Source organism: Peromyscus maniculatus, chromosome 9 (genome assembly GCF_049852395.1).
Source record: "Peromyscus maniculatus bairdii isolate BWxNUB_F1_BW_parent chromosome 9, HU_Pman_BW_mat_3.1, whole genome shotgun sequence".
NCBI classification, from domain to species: domain Eukaryota; kingdom Metazoa; phylum Chordata; class Mammalia; order Rodentia; family Cricetidae; genus Peromyscus; species Peromyscus maniculatus.
The window spans coordinates 115,151,353-115,172,080 of record NC_134860.1 but is presented as its reverse complement, the minus strand read 5'-3'; the positions used below and the strand labels follow the sequence as shown (position 1 = coordinate 115,172,080).

Genomic DNA, 20,728 nt, shown 5'->3' with positions numbered 1-20,728 from the left:
ACCATCTGAGACTGAGTACACATACTCTGTGATGCCCACCCAGGGCCAGAATCACCTCAGGAGGTATTTTTTAAAAGATACCCCTATGAAAAGTGCACTTGAACTAGGTTGAAATAGTAATTGACATGCCCCACACAAGCAACTGAGTATCATCGCCGAAGGAGTGTTCCTCAATGACTCCCATCACCCTGTACCCCAGAGTTGACTGCTTAGTTTCTGTTTGCAGTTGCAAACAGTTGGTCCAGGTTGGTAAGTTTATGGAGCTGAGCCTTTCCAGGTGCCAACATAAAAATGTCATGAATGGTCTACTTGGGTTTACTTTGGTGAAGGCTTTTTGCAAGGAGTAGCATCTTTTATTTAGAATTTGCCATAGGAGAAACCTACCAGCAATGAGTTCTGGAGGTATTCTGTGTGTGTGTGTGTGTGTGTGTGTGTGTGTGTGTGTGTGTGTGTGTGTGTGTGTGTACCCAGCAAGGAGGTGTTCTCTCTGTGTGTGTACCCAGAAGCCTGGGTCTAATTTGTGAGACCTTGTTCCTGTGAAGAACTTGGGTCAAGAGGCTCAAGCTTGGCCGCATTGGAGCCACAGAGTTGGGGCTGTGGAATTTGTTGATCAAGAACTCATGTAGGTCCCTAGAATACTGTTAGCCAACGGCAGCAACTGCCCTGTAGCTCACTAGAACAGCACTTTCTAAAACAATTATCAGAAACAGAGGACCCAAGTAATAATTATTACAATGCTCTGAATGAAGAATGGTTAACATTTCATTAGGTCTAAAGATCTTGACACGTTCCTGGTGAAGGAAGTTACCACGTGTAAACGTGTGTATGTGTTTGTGTGTGTGTGTTTGTGTTTGTGTATGTGTGTTTCTACGCATTTCTTGGGAAATATAGAAAACTGGATCTCCTGACAGCTCTGCCTACTAAAATCAACTAACACTACCACATAAAATATAGAAATTATATTTTTAAGGAGTCAAATAGTTGGCAAGAAAGAAACCTTCAAAGTCATAAAGCTAGGTAAAAATGGGACTCTACACTCGGAATAAGAACACCAAGGCTGGCTTCTGCCAGAAGGACATTCCTCAGACCTGGATGCCTTAAGCTTTGCCTTTAATCCGTCTGTAGGCTGAGTAAAGGACCGAAGATTAAAGTAAGGCTTTTGGTGATGAGCCTGCACCAGTGCCTGATAAAAACTATGGGGGTCTACGGGGAACCCTCAGGGTGAGCATGAAGTAGACAGAACCTTCAGCACAGGTCAAAAAAAGAATTCATACCGATTGCCCAAGGAATATGTACACACACACACACACACACACACACACACACACACACACACACACACACACACACGGTTGGAATACAAAGAAATAAAGTACTACTCTTGAGAATCTGCATAACTACTAGACAAGATCAGTAAACTCTTCAACACTCAAAGTACAAACTTAAGTGTAAAGGGAATGTGTTTAAAATGGAAGACATAGAATCGGGAACATGAGAAACAGCAAGATGTTAAAGCCAGCATACTTGAAAGGAAGAAATAAACACCAGAAATCAACAATCAAATCAATGTATACAGATGGATTAAGTGGGACATTACGCATCATGGAAGAAAGCTTTAATCAGCTGAGAAAGGGAGTGAAATAAATGATTCTCATCATAACAGGAGACCAAGAAAGGTTAAGAGTCTGGAGAACACAGTGAGAGCATAGGCCATGTCTTAAGAAGTAAGAACAAGCCGGGCGGTGGTGGCGCACGCCTTTAATCCCAGCACTTGGGAGGCAGAGCCAGGCGGATCTCTGTGAGTTCGAGGCCAGCCTGGTCTACCAAGTGAGTTCCAGGAAAGGCGCAAAGCTACACAGAGAAACCCTGTCTCGAAAAAAAAAAAAAAAAAAAAAAAAAAAAAAAAAAAGTAAGAACAAAGACAGAAAATGAAGTACGTTGAAACAATATTTGAAAAGACAATGACTTAGAATTTTCCAGAGCAATGAAAAGAATAATCAGATTCAGAAATATTTAGTATATCAGTATACTCCGTATATTTATGTATATATCAGTATACTCAGTGTATTCAATAAAATTCAGTATATCCTGAGTAAAATGAGCAAAAAGTTTACATATACACTTATAGTACGACTGTAGCAAAAGGTCTCAGAGACGGAAAACTTAAAAATTTAAACTATAGTGTGTGTGTGTGTGTGTGTGTGGTTTGTGTGTGTGTGTGTGTGTGTGGTTTGTGTGTGTGTGTGTGGTTTGTGTGTGTGTGTGTAGTTTGTGTGTGTGTGTGGTTTGTGTGTGTGTGTGTGTGTGTGTGTGGTTTGTGTGTGTGTGTGTGGTTTGTGTGTGTGTGTGTGGTTTGTGTGTGTGTGTGTGGTTTGTGTGTGTGTGTGTAGTTTGTGTGTGTGTGTGGTTTGTGTGTGTGTGTGTGTGTGTGGTTTGTGTGTGTGTGTGTGGTTTGTGTGTGTGTGTGTGGTTTGTGTGTGTGTGTGTGGTTTGTGTGTGTGTGTGTGTGGTTTGTGTGTGTGTGTGTGTGGTTTGTGTGTGTGTGTGTGTTTGTGTGGTTTGTGTATGTGTGGTTTGTGTGTGGTTTGTGTGTGTGTGTGGTTTGTGTGTGTGTGTGTGGTTTGTGTGTGTGTGTGTTTGTGTGGTTTGTGTGTGTGTGGTTTGTGTGTGGTTTGTGTGTGTGTGTGTGTGTGGTTTGTGTGTGTGTGTGGTTTGTGTGTGTGTGTGTGGTTTGTGTGTGTGTGTGTATGGTTTGTGTGTGTGTGTGTGTGTGTGTGTGTGTGTGTGTGTGTGTGTGGTTTGTGTGTGTGCAGGACAGAGGACAACTTGCTGGAGCAAGCTTCCTGCTCCCACCATGTGGACCTCAGGCACTGAACACAGGCTGTGTCTCTAACTGCTGAGCCGCCTCACCACTCAGAACTTTTTAAACGGAAGTATAAAAAGCTTATAGCTGTGTTCCCTTTACTAAGAAGCCCGCACCAACAAGAGGATGAGGACTCCTAAGCAGCATCTTGTTCTTGAGAACAGGTATAAAGAGAAGGTTTGATTTTCCCAAGTAACATGTGTCTTGCTCTACAGACAGCCTCTGGGTCTTGGCATTTTATGTGAGATCAATTAAAGCAGTTTGTTGTCTCTATTTCTTCCCAGGGCTGTTTCAGCTCCTGCCCCTTTCCCTAGCACTCAGAGAGCTAGGAAAGAAACACAGGAAGTACTCATCTTTTCAAGCCAGTAGATGAGTATATTTCACAGAAATGAATGCCAGCTCCTTTGGGGGAGTTTTCTGAGGTCAAAATCCTTTAGAATAAAATTTACAAAGTCATCGGTTTCCTGCCTCATTACACATAAATAATTTATGAATTTGTATTGTAATTTTTCTCCCAGTAGGATCAAAGCTCTCAGATTTTGCAAATGGCTCCGCGCAGAAGCCAGAGACGCACACATTCCCTCGACTGTTCACTGCAATCGATACATTTGCTGTTGCTGTCAGTTGCTGCAATTTCCCTGATTAACCTGTAAAAAGTATTCTCCTTCATGAACACTGCATAGAAATAAACTGGTACTGGAAGAGGAGACCAGGGCAGGTTCCAGAACACAGCTTCTCAGTCATTTTAAATGATGATGTATGAAAGGGAGAGAAAGAGGGAACAATTTGATTTGTTTCAACAAGGTTGACCCAGAAAGGGGAGAAGCAGAAAAACTGCTTCGCCTAAGCAGACATGACACAGAGTCATAAAAGACAGGCACCCGGGGTCTGCAACGGGGAAGCCGCGTTGAAAGTATGCATTGTCTGGATCCAGAAGATGCTTAAACGCCAGTAATAAACACGTCCAGGCTCACCCTGTGTCCCTGCTGCCACTTCCCTCCTACTCCTCGGCGGTGGCTCTACATCCTTCTTTGAGTCACTAACATCAGCTATGGGGTGAGATGTCTATGCTGAGGTCGACTCAGGACTGAATTCCAAGTTCAGAGGGACTTCATAAGCAGCTGATGCTAAGATGTCCACTGGATTTAGACAGAGATGCTGCTGTGCTGGAGCAGCGCACACACTTCCTATTTTTGCCAGAACTGGAGACCGAACTCCAGATTGTGTACCTGCTGGGAAAGACAAGCCGTCTACAACCAAGTTATACCCCTGGCTCCCCATTTTTTTTTTTCATGCTCATTCTTTCAGAAGCACATGAAAGGATCAGTCCATTGCATGCCAATCATTATAGCATGTTCTGATTGAAATTATAGTTAATTGTATTCTTGTTTTCCATGGATTCGTGAGCTCTGACTCTGTCAGGTTAGAGCCAACAAATACTTCTTGACTGAACCAGTGACTGATTACTCCGCGTGTGCATTTCCAGTGCAAGGCTTGCCTTAGGGCGTGGAGGATAACAAAGCAGATGGCCAGTTTAAAAATCTTGACTTTTTAGGGGCGTAGGGAAGCTGGAGGGGAGGGAGTAGGGAGTGGTCCTGATGACCCACTATGCATGTGTGAAAATATCAATACATTTTTTTTAAAAGAAGAAAAAAAATCTCGATGGTGTCGTCACCAACATGTCTATTTTGTATCTGTATGAGATATACACCAATATCCATCACTAACTTTTGGAAGGCTGCCCTGGTCACATGACTCACTTTGGCCAATTAGATATGACTGAGGTGATGCATTCCTTCCAGGTGCAGACATTAACAGCGACTGTTCTTACATAGCCAAGTTCTCCAGCTAGTGTGACATGGGAAGAGCTATTAACAGCTTCTCTGTCTCCCAGGGGCCTGAAGGAAGGGTGCTGCAGACCCACAGGCAGCCAGTGGGCCTTTGACATGAACAAGAAATCAACGTGTTAGACTGCGCACCACTGTGGGGCTCTTCTTAGAGGCAGCTCTGCTTCTGTTGTTGCTGACCATCTAGATTAAGATGGCACTGAAAACCGTTCTAAAGCTATCACACACATGCAGACACTCTCCCCAAGTTTCGTAAGCTTATAATAGTGGAGTTGCCTCTGCTCATGGTTCACTCCATTTCTGTCAACCCGGCTTCCATTTTCTAATAGCTTGGACAGTCTTCAAGTTGTAAGAAAATCCGTGGAATGAGGTTTTTGATGAAAATGACCGTGGATGAGCTTAAGTGATAGAATTACTACATATTGTAGATATCTCTCTACCTTTAACTTTTATGAATTAGGAAAGTGAATTTTCACTCAAGTGGTCTTCTTTTCATTCGGTTTTTCTCTACAATGTTTATGCCTGAGGTTTATTGCCAGCAGTAAAGAGTGTCCACGTATGTTATGGGAATAGCCAAATTCCCAATGCTTTAAAATGTATTCTATGGGCCCTAGAGTCAGGTAAAAGCTGATTGATTATACAGCAAATATATCAGAGCTAGTAGTTATGAAATATCCCATTTCTTAGCTCTGTCTCTCAGAAGCATGAACATCACATTGGGGAGTTGTGGAGCAAATGCCTCAGACAGCTTGGAAGAAAAATTACTGCGGGTTTTCCATGACAAGAAAAAGGTCTGGAAGCTGAGCAATATTTAATGAAGAGGCCCATGTCAACTGACATGTCACATGAACAAACACTTAATCTAGGCAGTTTAGTGTGACTTGCTTGTTAAGGTTTTTTTTTGATCAGTTGACTGAAACACCAGTTTCATTTCTTGATAAAAGAAGATTCTGGAAATGAGTAGGCAGATGGACTTCTTCATTTGACTAGTTTATAACTGACAGCAAAGTTTCCGTTTAATTTGCTCAAGACTCGGGTAGAGAGTTCTTGTGTGTGAGAGAGAAAATGAGCTGTTAGACATGGCCTATGCCCAGGATGCTGCAGATGTTTAATGTATTCCATTTACATATTTTGTCGATAATTATTCATTTGTTAATATTCCTTCTCCATTCTGTTTGGTGTAGTCTATCCTAGATTATGAAATCAAATTCCTATCTACTGTGTGCTAATGGTTCAGGAAGCCCTACGCTACCTACTGTTCCCTGGAGGAGACAGAGCATATATAACTGACATCAAAAGCAATGTCTTTGGTGAGCAGTAACCCTCCCTTGTTGATGACGCCAGCACTCACATCTCCCTGTGAGGTAGATCTTATGTGGCAGGGAGTTTTACTAAGTGCTGTGCGACAGCGAAGAATTCAATACACACATGTGTGGATTGATTGGAAGTATAGAATGCATCAATTTGGATTTTAGCTGAAGTCTAGGAATTCTGAAAGAAACTTCAAAGTCTGAAGCAGAAAGTAAATATATTGACAGCCTATAAAACAGACCCGGATCCACAGTAGTCCTGTTTAAGTCTGAGCCTGGAGCTTTTCATTTTAATGACATGAAGATCACCAAAGTTTTTACTGAAGTGTTTATGAGGTTGGAGGGAGTGTTTAACAGAGTTGAACAGAATTTTTTTTTTTGGTGTGTGTGGGGGAGTAGCTTTTAGATACTCATATCGAATAAAAACTGTAGCATGGTTTTATGCTGCTGTTAGGAGCCATAGGATTCTCTGAACATGTCTTTAAAGCAGCAATGGAGACTACGTACGTATCGTTTCCTAGGAAGTCACTATAGTTAGGTCTCTCAACTGTCTTTCTCCTGGTGGTACGCAAGCCCACTCAAGGAAAGCCAGCTATTTGCTCTTCTTTGATGTGCCTGAAAGAATGACTTCCCAAGGAGGTGAACACGACCTTGTCTTGCATCTGTTGGTAGGAGCTGAGGAATCCAGGACTTCTTTGGTGGATTTCCAGCAGCGCTCACCATTGACTTAGATTTGTGCATCCTTCAAAGCCACAGAATAAGCAGCATATCGTGGAGATAAGTCACCCCTTTTTATGGGTGTCTTCTGAGAGTCCCCACTTGGGCCCAATCAAGTGCAAACCTCCTGAATGGGAAAGGCATTTCTCTGCAGCCTCATGCTGCGTGTGTTGCCAGGAGAACAGCAAGAAACAGGCAGAATAAGTCGGGTGGGTTGGTTTTCATGTATTTTTATTTTCTCTTGGCTTTGAAAGCACACTGCATTTTGCTGCTGTTATTTCCAAGGGTGGAAATGAAACTGGGGTGTCTCAGTGGGGTTTTATAGCAATCAGATAAAGCAGGTTCAGGCAAGACAGGGCAGCTCATGATCCAAAGGGGACTGAGCAGTAGCGGTTTGTTCGCAGGGGTGACTGGGCATACTTGACTCAGCTGCAGCAGAGACTGCAAGCCATCTAACTTTGACCCATTTATCTTTAGGAAACTAATTAAAGCAGAGAGTCTGGTTTCCTGTTGTTAGGGATGTTTTTCTTCTTATTATTCAGGCTAAGCAAAGATAGAAGGGTGGGTGAGTGTGTGTGTGTGTGTGTGTGTGTGTGTGTGTGTGTGTGTGTTGGGATAGACAGTAGAAGGATCAGTTCCAACCTAAAGAGAGGGGCTGAACCTCTGGAAAATAAAAGGGTTTCTTAAATCCAGCTTGACACCCTTTTGAAATGCAAAGTGGTGGAGCTCGCCCGCCCGGATGCAGACTCCTTTGAGGTGCCAATGAAATGCTGTGGCAATTCGAAATGAACAACTGTTTCCCAATCCTTACAACCCAGGCTTCCTAAATCACATCCAAATGGCCCCAGAGAGGCATGGGAGAACATTTTTTTATGACTATCATTTTACTCTGAAAAAATCAAAGTCCAGAACGTTTGTTGCTGCATTCATTTTGTTTCAAAGCAATATTAAAAAAAAAAAAAAATTAAATTGCCCCCCCCCCCTGTCTCTCTGTCTCTCTCCTCTTCCCCGGCTCCCTCCCCCTCCCAATGCTGGAGATCAAACCTTGGACTGTGCACATACTAGGCCAGCACTAATGTTCCTTCCCATCCCCAACGCACATATCTTGATAGTATTTTGCCGGTACCCAAGCCTGTATGTGGCATTATTGATAATATGCTTGCTTCTACTAAATACCAACGAACTGAAGAAGATGCAGCTTTTTTTTTTTTTTGAAAGATCCTCTCAAAACTCGAATTTGGGGTTTAATGTTTGGTGAGAGTAAACAAGAGAAGCCCAGCAGATAAGGGGTGCTAGTGTGATTATATTCATCCCAGGACACTGAAGGAAGGTGAGATTCCAGGGCTGAAGTCACAGGGTCATGGTAGCCACTTGCTGAGGAGATCACATGGGCGCATTTGCTGGAACAAATGGCGATCTTGAGGCAGTGTATAGGGAAGAGCAAGTGTGGACTACTTGGCTGGAGCTGTTTTGGCTACTCATTTGGCCAGACTGACAGAAGCCTAACCACCCAGCCATGATTTCCCCTCTCATCCTCTAGTTAATATCAGGAACCCTTGAGTCCTCTGTCCTCCTGTTTCTTCTTCTAGGGCTTCCTTCCTAGGATGTTCCTGTTCTAGATTTAAGTCTTAGGTTCTCTTACCTCATCCAAAGTGCCTTGGGCTAGAACTTGTACCATGGATGGGTGGCTATTCAGCATGGACAGGTTCTCTTTGAAATAAATGAATTCTAAAGAAAAACTTTCACACAGTACCAGTACCACCTAGGTTAAGGCGGGGGTGGGGGTGGGGTGGAGACAGAGAACACCATTATATCATGGGAGTGCTCATTGAAAAAATAAGTACGCCACCAGTGACAGACACCCCTTTTCCTGGTCGCAGAACACATGTAGTCTACAGACCTTTGTGAAATTTGTTTTGTTTCAGACAGGATATGTAGCCCTAGGCTGGCCTTGGACTCTCTAGATAGCCCAGGTTGGCTTTGAACTGGGATTACAGGTATGTACCAAATTTCTGGCTTAAGGATACAGGTCCTTCTCAAAGAATGTTACCATCATGAAATAGTGAAAACCACATTCTGTAATGTTTTAGTTAATGGGAATAGTCAAGGCAACCTAGAGTTCTCGTCTTCAGGCCTATACAGGCCACTTTCAGATAAAACAATATCCAGTACCCTCTCCCACAATGCTAAAACAACAAACAAACAAACAACAAAACCAAACTAAAACAATGCACCTAGTACATTCAAATAGGAACAACAATATATATATAAAAAACAGTTTATAGCATAAACTATTTTTAAGCCCTAAATTCTCCATGTCCCTGCTAATGGAAAAATTAGTTCTTTGTGCATGAGAGTCGATGCCGGTTTGTTCTTATTAATAGTGAGGTGATTATTCTCTCAGCACAAGAAGAAAAGGCCAATATAGCCCACTGGGATGGGTGAGTTTTTCAGGCAGATGACAACAGTCTGAACATTAGAATAGAATTTAATCACCCACCAAATGAAGCAGTGTTCCACGAAGATTAGATTGGAAACCTTGCCACTGGGAAAGAATACCAAAGCAGTTATGAGCCGTAAATACCAAAGGAGGAAGCAAGTTGACCCCACACAGTGGTCTACTCATACCAGATAAGGGGAAAGGTTGGGGTCAGGGTTAAAAGGGAAGGTAGCATTTCTCAGGAATGTTCTAGACAAATGGGATGAACAAAAGAATGAGACCAGTGCTTACACTATGCTGCATGGTCCTCCACACAGTCCTCTGGGAAGCAAGAGGAAAACAAATTCAAAAGAAGAAGAAAAAGAGATTATTTTATACATCATAGCACAGCAAAAGGCATATTAGATTCATCGGTTGGCTGACACTCCATCTACCCTTCCCACATTCCTAGTGACTAGGAGAATAACCAGGAAATCTTGACAACCAGGACAAGGTGAGATACTTACTGGAGTTGCTTTGGATTAAATCATCACGGCTTGATGAGTTAACTTCAAAGTCTTTTTTTTTTTTTTTAAAGGTTGACTTTTATAAATTGCACTCCTCTAAGGGCTATAATTTAGAGTTCAGACTTGCCCTAATGAAAGAGCTGCTGAGAATAACAGACAGTCTCTGCCTTAGTACACCGAGTGAGCACATTGTACTCTAATTTTCAGAGTTCTTCATCTAATTGCCTTTCAGGAGATGATGCCCAACACCTCTCTGTGCTCAGACCTGAGAACTCTAGTGACTTCATGCTGAATTAGTTTTGCACCTGATGTTTCCAGTGAGCGGGAACTTTCTAGACTCATAGCCTTCTATCAAGGTATTTCAGAGAATCCGCAGAGGATAAATTTATGAAAAGGATAAGAGAAGCAATCCTCTTCAGAGTGCAAATAATGACCTCTGGCCCACTTAACTGGAAACCTTTAGCAGCCTGTGGGGGCAGGAGGGTTGCTGGGGTGAGATATGATGGTGAAGCCAGCCTGTTAGTGGGATCAGGTGATGGCCTTGGCATCCTCAGTAAAATGCAGCTGTTGGCAGTGAGGACTCTGATATTTCCCCCAAAGCCAGCTTTCTATCAGCAGCTGAATTCACACAAATACAATCTTTTGGTTTTGGAAAACAAAGCATGACTTGAGGCTAGCATGTTTAAAGGCTGCTGGCTACTGTCAACAGCATTTTAGGCCCACACAGCTTTCGAAGAACAAATGAAAACTTTTCCTTGTGAGATGAGAATTTCCAGGCTCCTTCTGAAGGGGTTGGGCCTTTTGAAAGATACTATGTTCTTTCTGATTCTCTTCTGTGGGTTCTAGCAGTGACTTGGGGTTTGAGACCTTTATTTCTAAAACAAACCCCTCAATTATCAGTTCACATAAAAACACAGTTTTACAATAACTGACATAAGAACATTTACCCACAGATTCCAGAGTCAATACCACAGGCACTAATTTAAAGGATGTCAAGAAGTCACCCTCCACAAGCGTCAGAATGCAGTGATTTTCATTTAGGCAAATGGGTGGGGTGAGGGGAGAATTCTTTTGATGTTGGCTTTTAAAACATTTTCTCTGCTGAAACAGAGAAATCTTTTCCAATTTCCTCCTTTTCTGGGACACATGCTTCTTATAAATATTCAGGAAACATCTTTTCAGGGAAAAATTAAAACAGGAGTAGGTATCACAAGCCTTGTTTATGAACAGTGGGGACAGGCAGTAATAGAGAACAGACCCATCAGGAGAATTCACCAGGGCTGCCTCTTGAACAGGTCCATAAAAGACCACATCCGACTGCTCACCTCTCTTCAGAAGGCAAGCAGGTGCTTAAAGGGAAATGGCCTTGGGGAAGCCAGGGGCTGCAAAGGAGGCCTCTGATGGGAGCTTGGGGCCCAGCATCTATGTCTTAAGAATAACCTCAGCAGAACATCTTTTGATGTGGGAACAACCGATCTTAGGAGTGAAGGAGAGGAACTGGAAGGAGGCTAGTTGTTACAATTGGCTAATTCTCAGATTTGAAAAAAGATCAGAATTTCATAACATACAGTATGAACAAAACTGCAGTTCTCACCTACACAGCCTGAAGTCACACCTAGGAGGAAGTCGGTATTAGCATCGATGGAGAACACTGTACAATAAATGTAGCCCCTGGCTTGAATACCTACGCTCTGGGACTGGCCCTGGGTTTTTACACATGACAAGTGGTTAACCACTGTCATTTATTGTTAGAAAAAGATTGATTAAAAATATTTGCAGGGGACATAAATTAGAATGTCTTCAATACTTTTCCAGACTCCTTTCAGGGGTGCATTTTAAAGGTTACTTGGTGAAGTTTTTTATTTTATTTCATTTTAAGGTTTAAATCCTGGCTTATGTATCTGTCAGACTTTGAAGATCATGAAAATTTTCAGTGTTGCATTTTATTTAGTTTGTGTTTTGCTGCACTAAGACTGTGTGGAGTAGCAGGTTGTTTGTTCCTTATTTTATTTTCCTCATTTAAGGGCATGTGTTAACTTAGCCTGGAGAAATGCTTCACTGTTTCAAAGGAGAAATATTCCTTTGTCATAGAATATCACTATGGTGTCCAAATTTAATGCACTTTAGCTATGTATATAATATGCCCTTGTTTTTTAAGAACTTTATTCACTTATTGTGAGAAGATTTAACAGGAAGTTTCCTATAAGAGATTTTTGAGATGTATAAAACAATACTGTTTTTTGTGAGCAAAATTTTGCACATGAGATGTTGAAAACAGATTCATTTTACATTGTATTCCAGTTTTCAACTGGGGTTGGCAGAAATCTTGATGGGTCTAACCTCCTCTAATGGCTGAGTTCACACTGGCTAAAATGAAATCAAATCTGTACTCCCCAGATGTTTCTGCTTTGAGAGACACAAAGCATTTTGTGAAGTAGAATCCAAGCAACGTACTCTTAAAAAAAAACCCAACATTCTTGGAAAAAGCTGATGGAGTTGTCAGTTGGCAGAGTAGAGTTGGTTGCTTAAAAGACAAATAGTAACTATTTTTCAAATATTCTTGAAAATGTGATAGAGGACGGGATGAGCAAGGGGGAATAGGTCGAAGCAATCACGCTTATGATTCCTTTTCTGAAACCTGTGCTGAAGAAGGGATTTTATTTGCTAATAAAGGGTAATAAATTCAAAGCGTAATTTAGCAGTTAACGAGAACAGCCACCTTTCACTTTGACACTTAATGGATAGACCTTTATGTTGTTACATTCGTTTGATTTTTTATGGAGAGAAATGCTGAGATGTACTTACATGGAGTCCAAACACAACCAATTTAATCTTACGAGTTCTACACTGTGGAAGGGGTATTAACTAAAACCATAAAGCCATTCATAACAGGGACTAATAAAAGTATTTCACAACCAACAACCCTCGAGATTGAGTTTATATGACACAATCAGACGTGGTTCAAATGCTGTATGACCCTGAGGGTTTTATCTGCTAATTTTACATCAAGATAATTGGCAAAGCAGTATCCGCAGCACTAACAGCACAGGTGTATGGATTGTTTATAGCATTATGAATTGAAGACATTGAATTGGAAATGATCAGGCCATATTTCTTTGAAATTAGGAGCTCTTAATTTTTATGCCAAATTTGTTTTTTAAAAACACATTAAAAACTGTATTTATCATGTGTATAGTAGCCATCACAAGATACATTTTTCTTACATAAAAGCCACCCAGTCCCCAACACACATTAAATGGTTCGAAGACCCTCATTTTTCAAAGGCATTTAAGGAAGAAAAAAAAAGTAGCATTAATTCAGAACTTCCTGAAAGAAACTTTCCAAACAGAAAAGTTAGACTATGAGAAATCATAAGAAAATGACAGGACATTATAATCACATAAGCAAGCATTTAAAGAAAAGAAATGAAGCACATGAATTAGAAATGTGGTTTTGTAATTATACATCTGAAAGCCCTAACAGCCGGGCTCTGAGAGCAGCATTTCAGAAGAAATATAAAGTTGGAATCCTAGTCACTGCACTAGTGGATTAGCAATCTTAAGAGTTCCTAAATAATCAAATCCATGATCTAAAAGTTAAAAAACAAAACAAACAAACAAACAAACAAAAAAAAACCAACCAAATCTTTCACTGTCAACCATTGTAATTGGGACAGGGGCAGGTCCAAGCATAAGGTGGCGTTTCCAGCCAGTGTTGGGGATCCCACAGCCTGTACCTTAGCAAACGGCCTGGCATCCCGGGCATCAGTCGGAGTACTCACCAGCCTGTCCAAGCTCGTGCCCGCTGCAGTTGTGGGTCTTTCCTCGGGGTTGTAGGGCCGAAAACGGGTGTTAAAATTTTCTGGAGCCGAGCGAGCAGATCTGAGAGCTGGAGCAGGTTTCGGCTGGCCACAGCCCTGAAAGACCTAGGAGAAGCAGAGGGGGCGCCGCCATGAAACTGACGTCAACTCACAATCCAGAGGCAAACGGTACAGGACTCCTCACACTTTTCTCATGAAATTCTTACTTCCAAAATCTTTGATTTCTACTTTTTAAATTTAAAGGTGTGTAAACACCCATAGAAAAGAATTGCTACATGAATATGGAGTGACCAGCTCATAGTTTTGCCACATACAGCCTGTCCTCATTATCTACAAATTTCTTATCTGCAAATTTGTCTTCCTACTGAAAATTCATTTGTAAACCCTAAAGTCAGTACTCACAATACTTTCATTGATATAGATAACGTGGCAAAAAAAAGAAAAAAAAAAAGAAAGAAAAGAAAAATTGAATGGCCCCATGTACATGTTCTCAGGTAATGTTGAACGAAGGCCCTCTCTATTCCAGTTTCTGTGTCCTACTGTAAAGAATAGCCCTTCTTGTGGTCTACTTAATCCATGTTCTTACACTGTGTGTGTTTTCTCTATGATTTCACTGGATAAATGGGTCCCTGATGTAGACAGAGCTTACAGACAGTCTAATGTGCCAGACACCAGGAAGGAAGTGATATGTCTCACAAGGATAACATACATTTTACATACACTTCATTCAACTCCGAGTTTGGTCTCTTGAGTTCATTGTTCATCAAGCACACAGATCTTAAATAAGATTTCTTAAACTAAAACAAATTGGAACATGAGTCCAGTTGGGTTGTCAATTCATGCTACACAGCAGCATCTAATCCCATGTTCCTCTTAGGAATTAGGATTCAGTATTTGCCACATCAGTTTGCATCACCATATGGAACATAACCACTACAAATAGCAAGAACCAATCATTAAATGCAGGAATTATAGCAGATTCTTTATAGCATGGTTCCAGGATTAAACCAATTGTGGCCCAGACTCTTTTGTGTCCTTGGATTTGGCATTCAGTAAGCAACCATTTGGGAACCATGTTATCTCACATAACAAGTGTATGTCATCTGCAGCATACCAGACCTGTGGGGCTCCCTTTTGAATAATGAAAATCTCTACTGGAAGAACTTTCTGAAAATATTCTCCTGAGCAATGGTATGGAAATAGGACAAGCAAATGTGGGTGAAATCCACATAATGGCATTTTCTTCTAATTTTGTTGTTGACAGCTGTTCATGTCACTGTTAGGGTTGCTGTGGGAAATCAAACATTTTATTGTAATGAAGTTAGGGACCGAGATGCCAATCTTTTTCCGCAGTGATTCCACGCAGGTTGGTGTGGGAACATTTCCTTCACTATTTCTAGATGTTTTCTCCCTTATACTAGCTATCAAGAGATAATCCCTTTCCTAGACTTTCAGGAAACAGTGTGATGGCTATTCTTGGTTGACTACCTCTGGAATTAACTAAAACCCAAGCAGCTGGGTATACCTATGAGGGATTTTTTTTTGTAATTAAATAATTTGAATTGAAAAGACCTGCTTTTAATTGGGTCTTTTGACTGAGGAAGAGAATAGTAGGGCCTGCCTTACTGATGATTCTGCATACTCTGCAGGCACCACTCAGAAATGGACAGCTGCAGCATTACAACCCCTTTCTGGGACAACCTTGAAAGAAACCAGTGAAGGGAAATCTTCACAGTGTCCAGCACTTTTGGCACTGTACATGGTCATTCATATATTTGGTTGGAAGGAGAAATGGCCAGACATGTAATTGTTCAATGATTCATGGGCTGTAGCCAATGGATTGGCTGGATGGTAAAGGACTTGGAAAGAGTAAGAGTGGAAAATTGGTGACAAAGACATCTGGGGAAGAAATATGTGTGGCTAGCTCTCTCAAAGTGGGTGAAGGATGTGAAGATATTTGTGTCTTATGTAATGTTCATCAAAAGGTGACTTCAACAGAGAAGTTCAGCAGTCTAGTAGACAGGAAAACCCATTCTGTGGACAGTCAGGCTTTCCCCCAGACATCCCTCATTGCCCAACGAGCACATGAACAAGTTGGTTGTGATGACAAAGATGGAGTTTATGCCTTGACTTGACAATGTGAACTTCCACTCACCAAGGCTGACCTGGCTACAGCTACTGATGAGTGCCAAGAGCAGAGACCCACACTGAGCCCCAGATATGGCACCATTCCCTAGGGTGATCAGCCAATGACTTGGTGGATGAAATTGGACCACTCCTCCATAGAAAGACCGATGCTTTGTCCTTACTAGAGCAGATATTTATTTCTATTGCAGATCCTCCTTTCCTGCTAAATGCTTCTGCTGAAACTACACTCCACGCACTAACAGAATGTCTTATCCATCATCAAAATATTCTACACACTTTTGCTTCTGACCAGGGACCTTGCTTTAGAGGCAGAGAAATGTGACAGGGGGCCCATAATCATGGAATCCAGCATTCTTACCATGTTTCCCACCATTTCGAGGCAGCTGGCTTGACAGAAAGATGGAATGGCTTTTTAAAGTTACAGTGCCAGTTGGGGGCGGCAGCGTGGAGAGCTGGGGCAGGGCTCTCCAGAGGATGGAATATGCTTTTAACCAGTGTCCAGTGTTTGATACTGCTTCTCCCAGGATAGCAGGATCCATGGGGGCCAGGAATCAAGGGGTAGAAAACGGAATAGTTCCACTCACTGTCATCCCCAGTGACCCACTAGGGAAGCTTGTGCTTCCTGTTCCCACAACTCTAATTTCTGCTGTCCTAGAAGTTTTGGTTCCAGAGGTGAGGGTGCTTCTGCCAGGGGCCACAACAAACATTCCACTGAACTGGAAGGTCGGACGTCCCCGGGTCACTTTGGGCTTCTGATGCCCTTAAACCAACAGGCTAGGAAAGGAGTAACAGTGTTTGGAGGGGGTGATAGATCCAGGTTATCATAGAGAAATTGGAGTGCTTCTCCACAATGAAGTCAAGTGCAGGAGATCCTTTACGGCGTCTCTTGGGGCTACCATGTCCTGTGATTAGCGTTAACAGGAAGCTAGAACAACCTAACCCAGGCAGGATGACAAAGGGCACAGACCCATCAGGAATGAAGGTGTGGGTCACTCCTCCAGGAAAAGCCAAGACCTGCTAAGGCACTTGCTGAGAGTAAAGGAAACACAGAATGGGCGGTGGAAGAAGGTAGTTCTCAACACCAGCTAAGGCCTTGTGACTGGCTGCAGAAACAAGCATTATAACCAACATGAGTGTTTCTGCCATATTTTGTTAGGAATATGTTTGTATAGAAATTTGTGTTTTCTTCCCTCAATTTATCATGTAATATAACATCAATTAAGAGAATATCAGTGGTTATCATAGTTAAGTATGAGATACTAAAAGAATGTCTCTAAAGGGACATTGCCATCTATTTTAAAATTTATAATGTGAGGTTGGACAAGGACAGTTATATCATATTAGGCATAATTGTGACCTGGTTAATGTGTTTGCAATTAATTGTGGGATTATTACATCATGTTACTTGTAATTATAACCTGATTATTATTTCCATTTAGAAATTAAGTATGACTTAAGGAGATATGACTATGTGTCAAGTTGACAAGAGGTGGATTGTGATGGCTATTCCTGGTTGTCAACTTGACCACATTTGGAATTAGCTAAAACCCAAGTGGCTGGGTTCATTTGTGAGAGATTTTTTTTTCTTAATTAAACCGTTTAAAGTGGGAAGGCCCACTTTTAATTCTTTTGAGGTAGGAAGATGCACTTTTAATCTGGGCCACACCTTCTGCTCACAGCCTATACGAGGACATGGAAGACGGAAGCTTGCTCTCTCTGCCTGATTGCCTTCACACTGGCAAGTTTACTCCTTCCCTGCATTAGAGCTTAATTCTTCAAGATTCCAGCATCTACTACAGAGCAGCAGAGACATCCAGCATCAGGGACTGAACAGCTACTGGGTTCTTGGACCTTCCCTTGGTAGACAGCCATTGTTGGATTAGCTGAACTCTTACAAGTCCCATATATAATATATATTCATTTTATGATTTCCTTTCCTCTACAGAACCCTAAGACCACATAGCAATAGTTTTCAGAACATATCCAGTTGTAACTTTATGTTTCTAACATTTGTATATAGGAGGTGATTTTTCTCCCAGAAACTTTTTAAAAGAATAATGCCTGGTGCTGGAAACCCAGACAGCTACCTGGGGCTAGTGAAGTCACGGATTTTGAAGGCGAACCTATAGCCACTACTTTACAAACCTAGAATAATCCCTACTGTATTCTAAATATTTACCTTTATACCCACAAGAAAGTGCAGTTCTCATCCGTCAACAATGTTCTCTGCAGCAGATAGAGACCATTACATAAAATGACAAGTAATCAAAGAGCAGAGAAAAGTGATTGTTTGGAACCCAGACTCATTGATTCACCTACAACACAGCTCTTTCACTTAAGGATCAGGGAACATAATGAAGGGCAGGGTCGAAAGATGGTAACAGCCAGAGGAACAGGATGTCTGCTATGAGACTGTCTCTCCCGAAATGCAGGGAAGCTAAACCAGTGAAGTCTCAACAGCAGGGCTGTCTAAATAAGGCCCAGAATAAGAACGATACCAGCAGACATGCTAACGCAGAAGGGGAAAACCCCATAGGACCCCAACCCTTGCCAAAATCTACAGGCAGCTAAGGGATGCTGGGAATGAGACAGATAGTCTTCCCCAGATAGAGGGCCCTGATTGGCTATCTATCCAATACCAGATAGTCAGCCCTGAAATCATATACACAGAAGCAACCTTATATTGACTAAGCAGGTTGTAGTTACATGTTTAGCCATATATTGAAGGGGGAAATGTATGCAATAAGAATTAAAGAAACAGAGGTCATGAATTTGAGAGAGAGCAATGAGGGGCTGGAGAGAGAAAGGGAAGGGAGAAAATGATGCATTTGCATTTGAATTTAAACACAAAGAGCTTTCCCCAACTATTCATTTGTGCTAATTCTGAACCTACATATGCACATTTACCGTGTGTTCATTCTTGTGTTGTTATTTGATTCTGTGTTGTTTAACTGGAAGCATTTTTCATCCTGTATATTATATGGTCACACTGAAGGACGCAGAGAGCCCTTGAGTGCCATTCCCAATGACAAATTCCATCTTGAGATACAATTCATTTGCTTCACCACTACAGCTAATTTCTCTTTTGTGCATTCAAACTTCTCCTTCAACTCAGCATTTCGCAGCACAGGGATACTTTGTCTTGGCATTCTTGGAGGCTGGTCTTAACACACTATTGATTATTCTTCTCTCTCACAATTTCTGAAGTTGATGGTGTAACCAGTGTGATAAAGATAGTGGGTCTCTTCTTCCCCAGTGCTTAAATCATTTCCATGTAGCAAGGTCACTGCTGATGGAGGGCCTTAACATTCCCAAAGCTCCAGGGGATCTGTTGAGTGGGCTCTTCTGGATTGCTTTGAAAATGACAACTGACTTTTAAGAAGCATAAAGACAGAGCAGGGGAACAATAGCAATGACCAGCCTTGCTGAGATTCCGAAGGGCTGGGCACTGAAAGGGTTAACAGTTCAGGAAGGGAGGAGTCTGACTCAAGGGATCTAGGGAAATCACAGGAATGCAATTCCCTGAAAGAATGTTTGGTGGTTTCTGGGGAGAGGTTTCACATTTGGTGGTGGGTTTGTTTGGCAGGTGTTAACTGGCCACAGATTAGTTAATACAGCCTGGTGACTTTCCATTATTTATATCTAGTTTAGATTTTTGAAGGTAGCTTCAAAGTAGAAATTGCTGGGTCTAAGACCCAAACCAAAGAAAATGCTCACTTTCTCCCCATTGATATCACCACATCACTGAACCTCTAAATGTGCTGGGAACTTTCATAAGAACTTGTTCACAATGACCTCAAATTTTGAATATCCCCAAGTCTGTAAAACTCGATGAGAACAGGTACAGGGAGGACCCTGAGTATCAGCCTGTCTGCTAAAAGACTTCTGGATCAGTGTCATACAGCGAATCAACTAAAAACCAACCCACATGTCCATACTGCAGCTGAGATCACACAAAGTGAAACTCACAGTTCTGTATCTGCATATTGTCTGAATATCTGTGTCCTTCCCAGATTCCTAAATTGAGACCTAATCTCTCAAGTGATGGGATTATGGCAGGTGGGAAATAGGATCAGTGACCTTAGAAAGGAAGGCTGTTGTTTATGTCACCTACTTTACAGTATTTGGTCATATTAGCCTGTGGACAGTAAGACAACATGTAATCCATTAGAAAAAGTTTAAAAACATGGGTTCATAGGGTGGGTGACAAATGGAATTATTGGACAGAAATTTGGAGTATACCTGATTTCTAAGTTTGCTGTAATAGCTCTATGAGCACAGGGGATTCAGTCTGATATAAGGGGCCTGGGTAGTTGGGGTACCCCGATGTTTCATATTTTGAACAAAAGAAGAAGCAGATGAGAATCTATAATAAGATGGACAGGTTCTGAGGTTAAGGAGAGTAGATCAAGTGGTCAGGGCTGGAAATGCAAACTTCGGTCTTCAGATGCTTTTCAGAGTTCTGAAACTTGGTGTTTATCAAGGGAAGTGGAAGGACAAGTGGCTGATGGATGGAGCTGAGAAAAGCCCGTGTTGTGGGAACATAGAGGAGTCTCTATGAGTCCATCTTTCTCCCCTGTTCTGAATACATACATACATATATGTACATATATATTTGGTTTTTCAAGACCGGGTTTCTCTGTGTAGCCCTAGTTGTCCTGGAACTTGCTCTGAAGACCAGGCTGGCCTGAACTCACAGATATCCACCTGCCTCTGCCTCCTGAGTGCTGGGATTAAAGGTGTTGCTACCATTGCCGGATTCCTCTGTTTAATAGGGATAACAATCCCATTTATCACACTGGCACGTGGTCGTGATCAAATGCAAATTATGAAGCAGGAACACACAACCCACTATCTAGAAAACAAGTGCTTGATAATCATTACATAATTACAGAAGTCCATAACTTATACCTTCTGTAAGTTTTACTTAGAAACAAAAAAAGAGTGAAAAAGAAAACACCTGGCCTGGCCTTCCTTTCTCTCTTTTTTCCCAGATGTTTATTTATTTATGTTTTTACTTATGAGTATGTGCCTGTGTGTAGGCTTATACACACGAGTGTGGTGCCTACAAAGGCTA

The 20,728-nt window shown here is 41.7% G+C and overlaps 1 protein-coding gene across 1 annotated transcript in view; it reads right to left on the bottom strand.

The window, feature by feature from the left end:
- Window positions 1-20,728, bottom strand: part of Gpc6 (glypican 6) — a 1,071,780-nt gene that overhangs the window by 79,153 nt on the left and 971,899 nt on the right. The window contains exon 6 of the mRNA XM_006994688.3: window positions 13,465-13,608. Within this exon, the coding sequence (XP_006994750.1) occupies window positions 13,465-13,608 (144 nt within the window). The remainder of the gene's footprint in view (window positions 1-13,464; window positions 13,609-20,728) is intronic.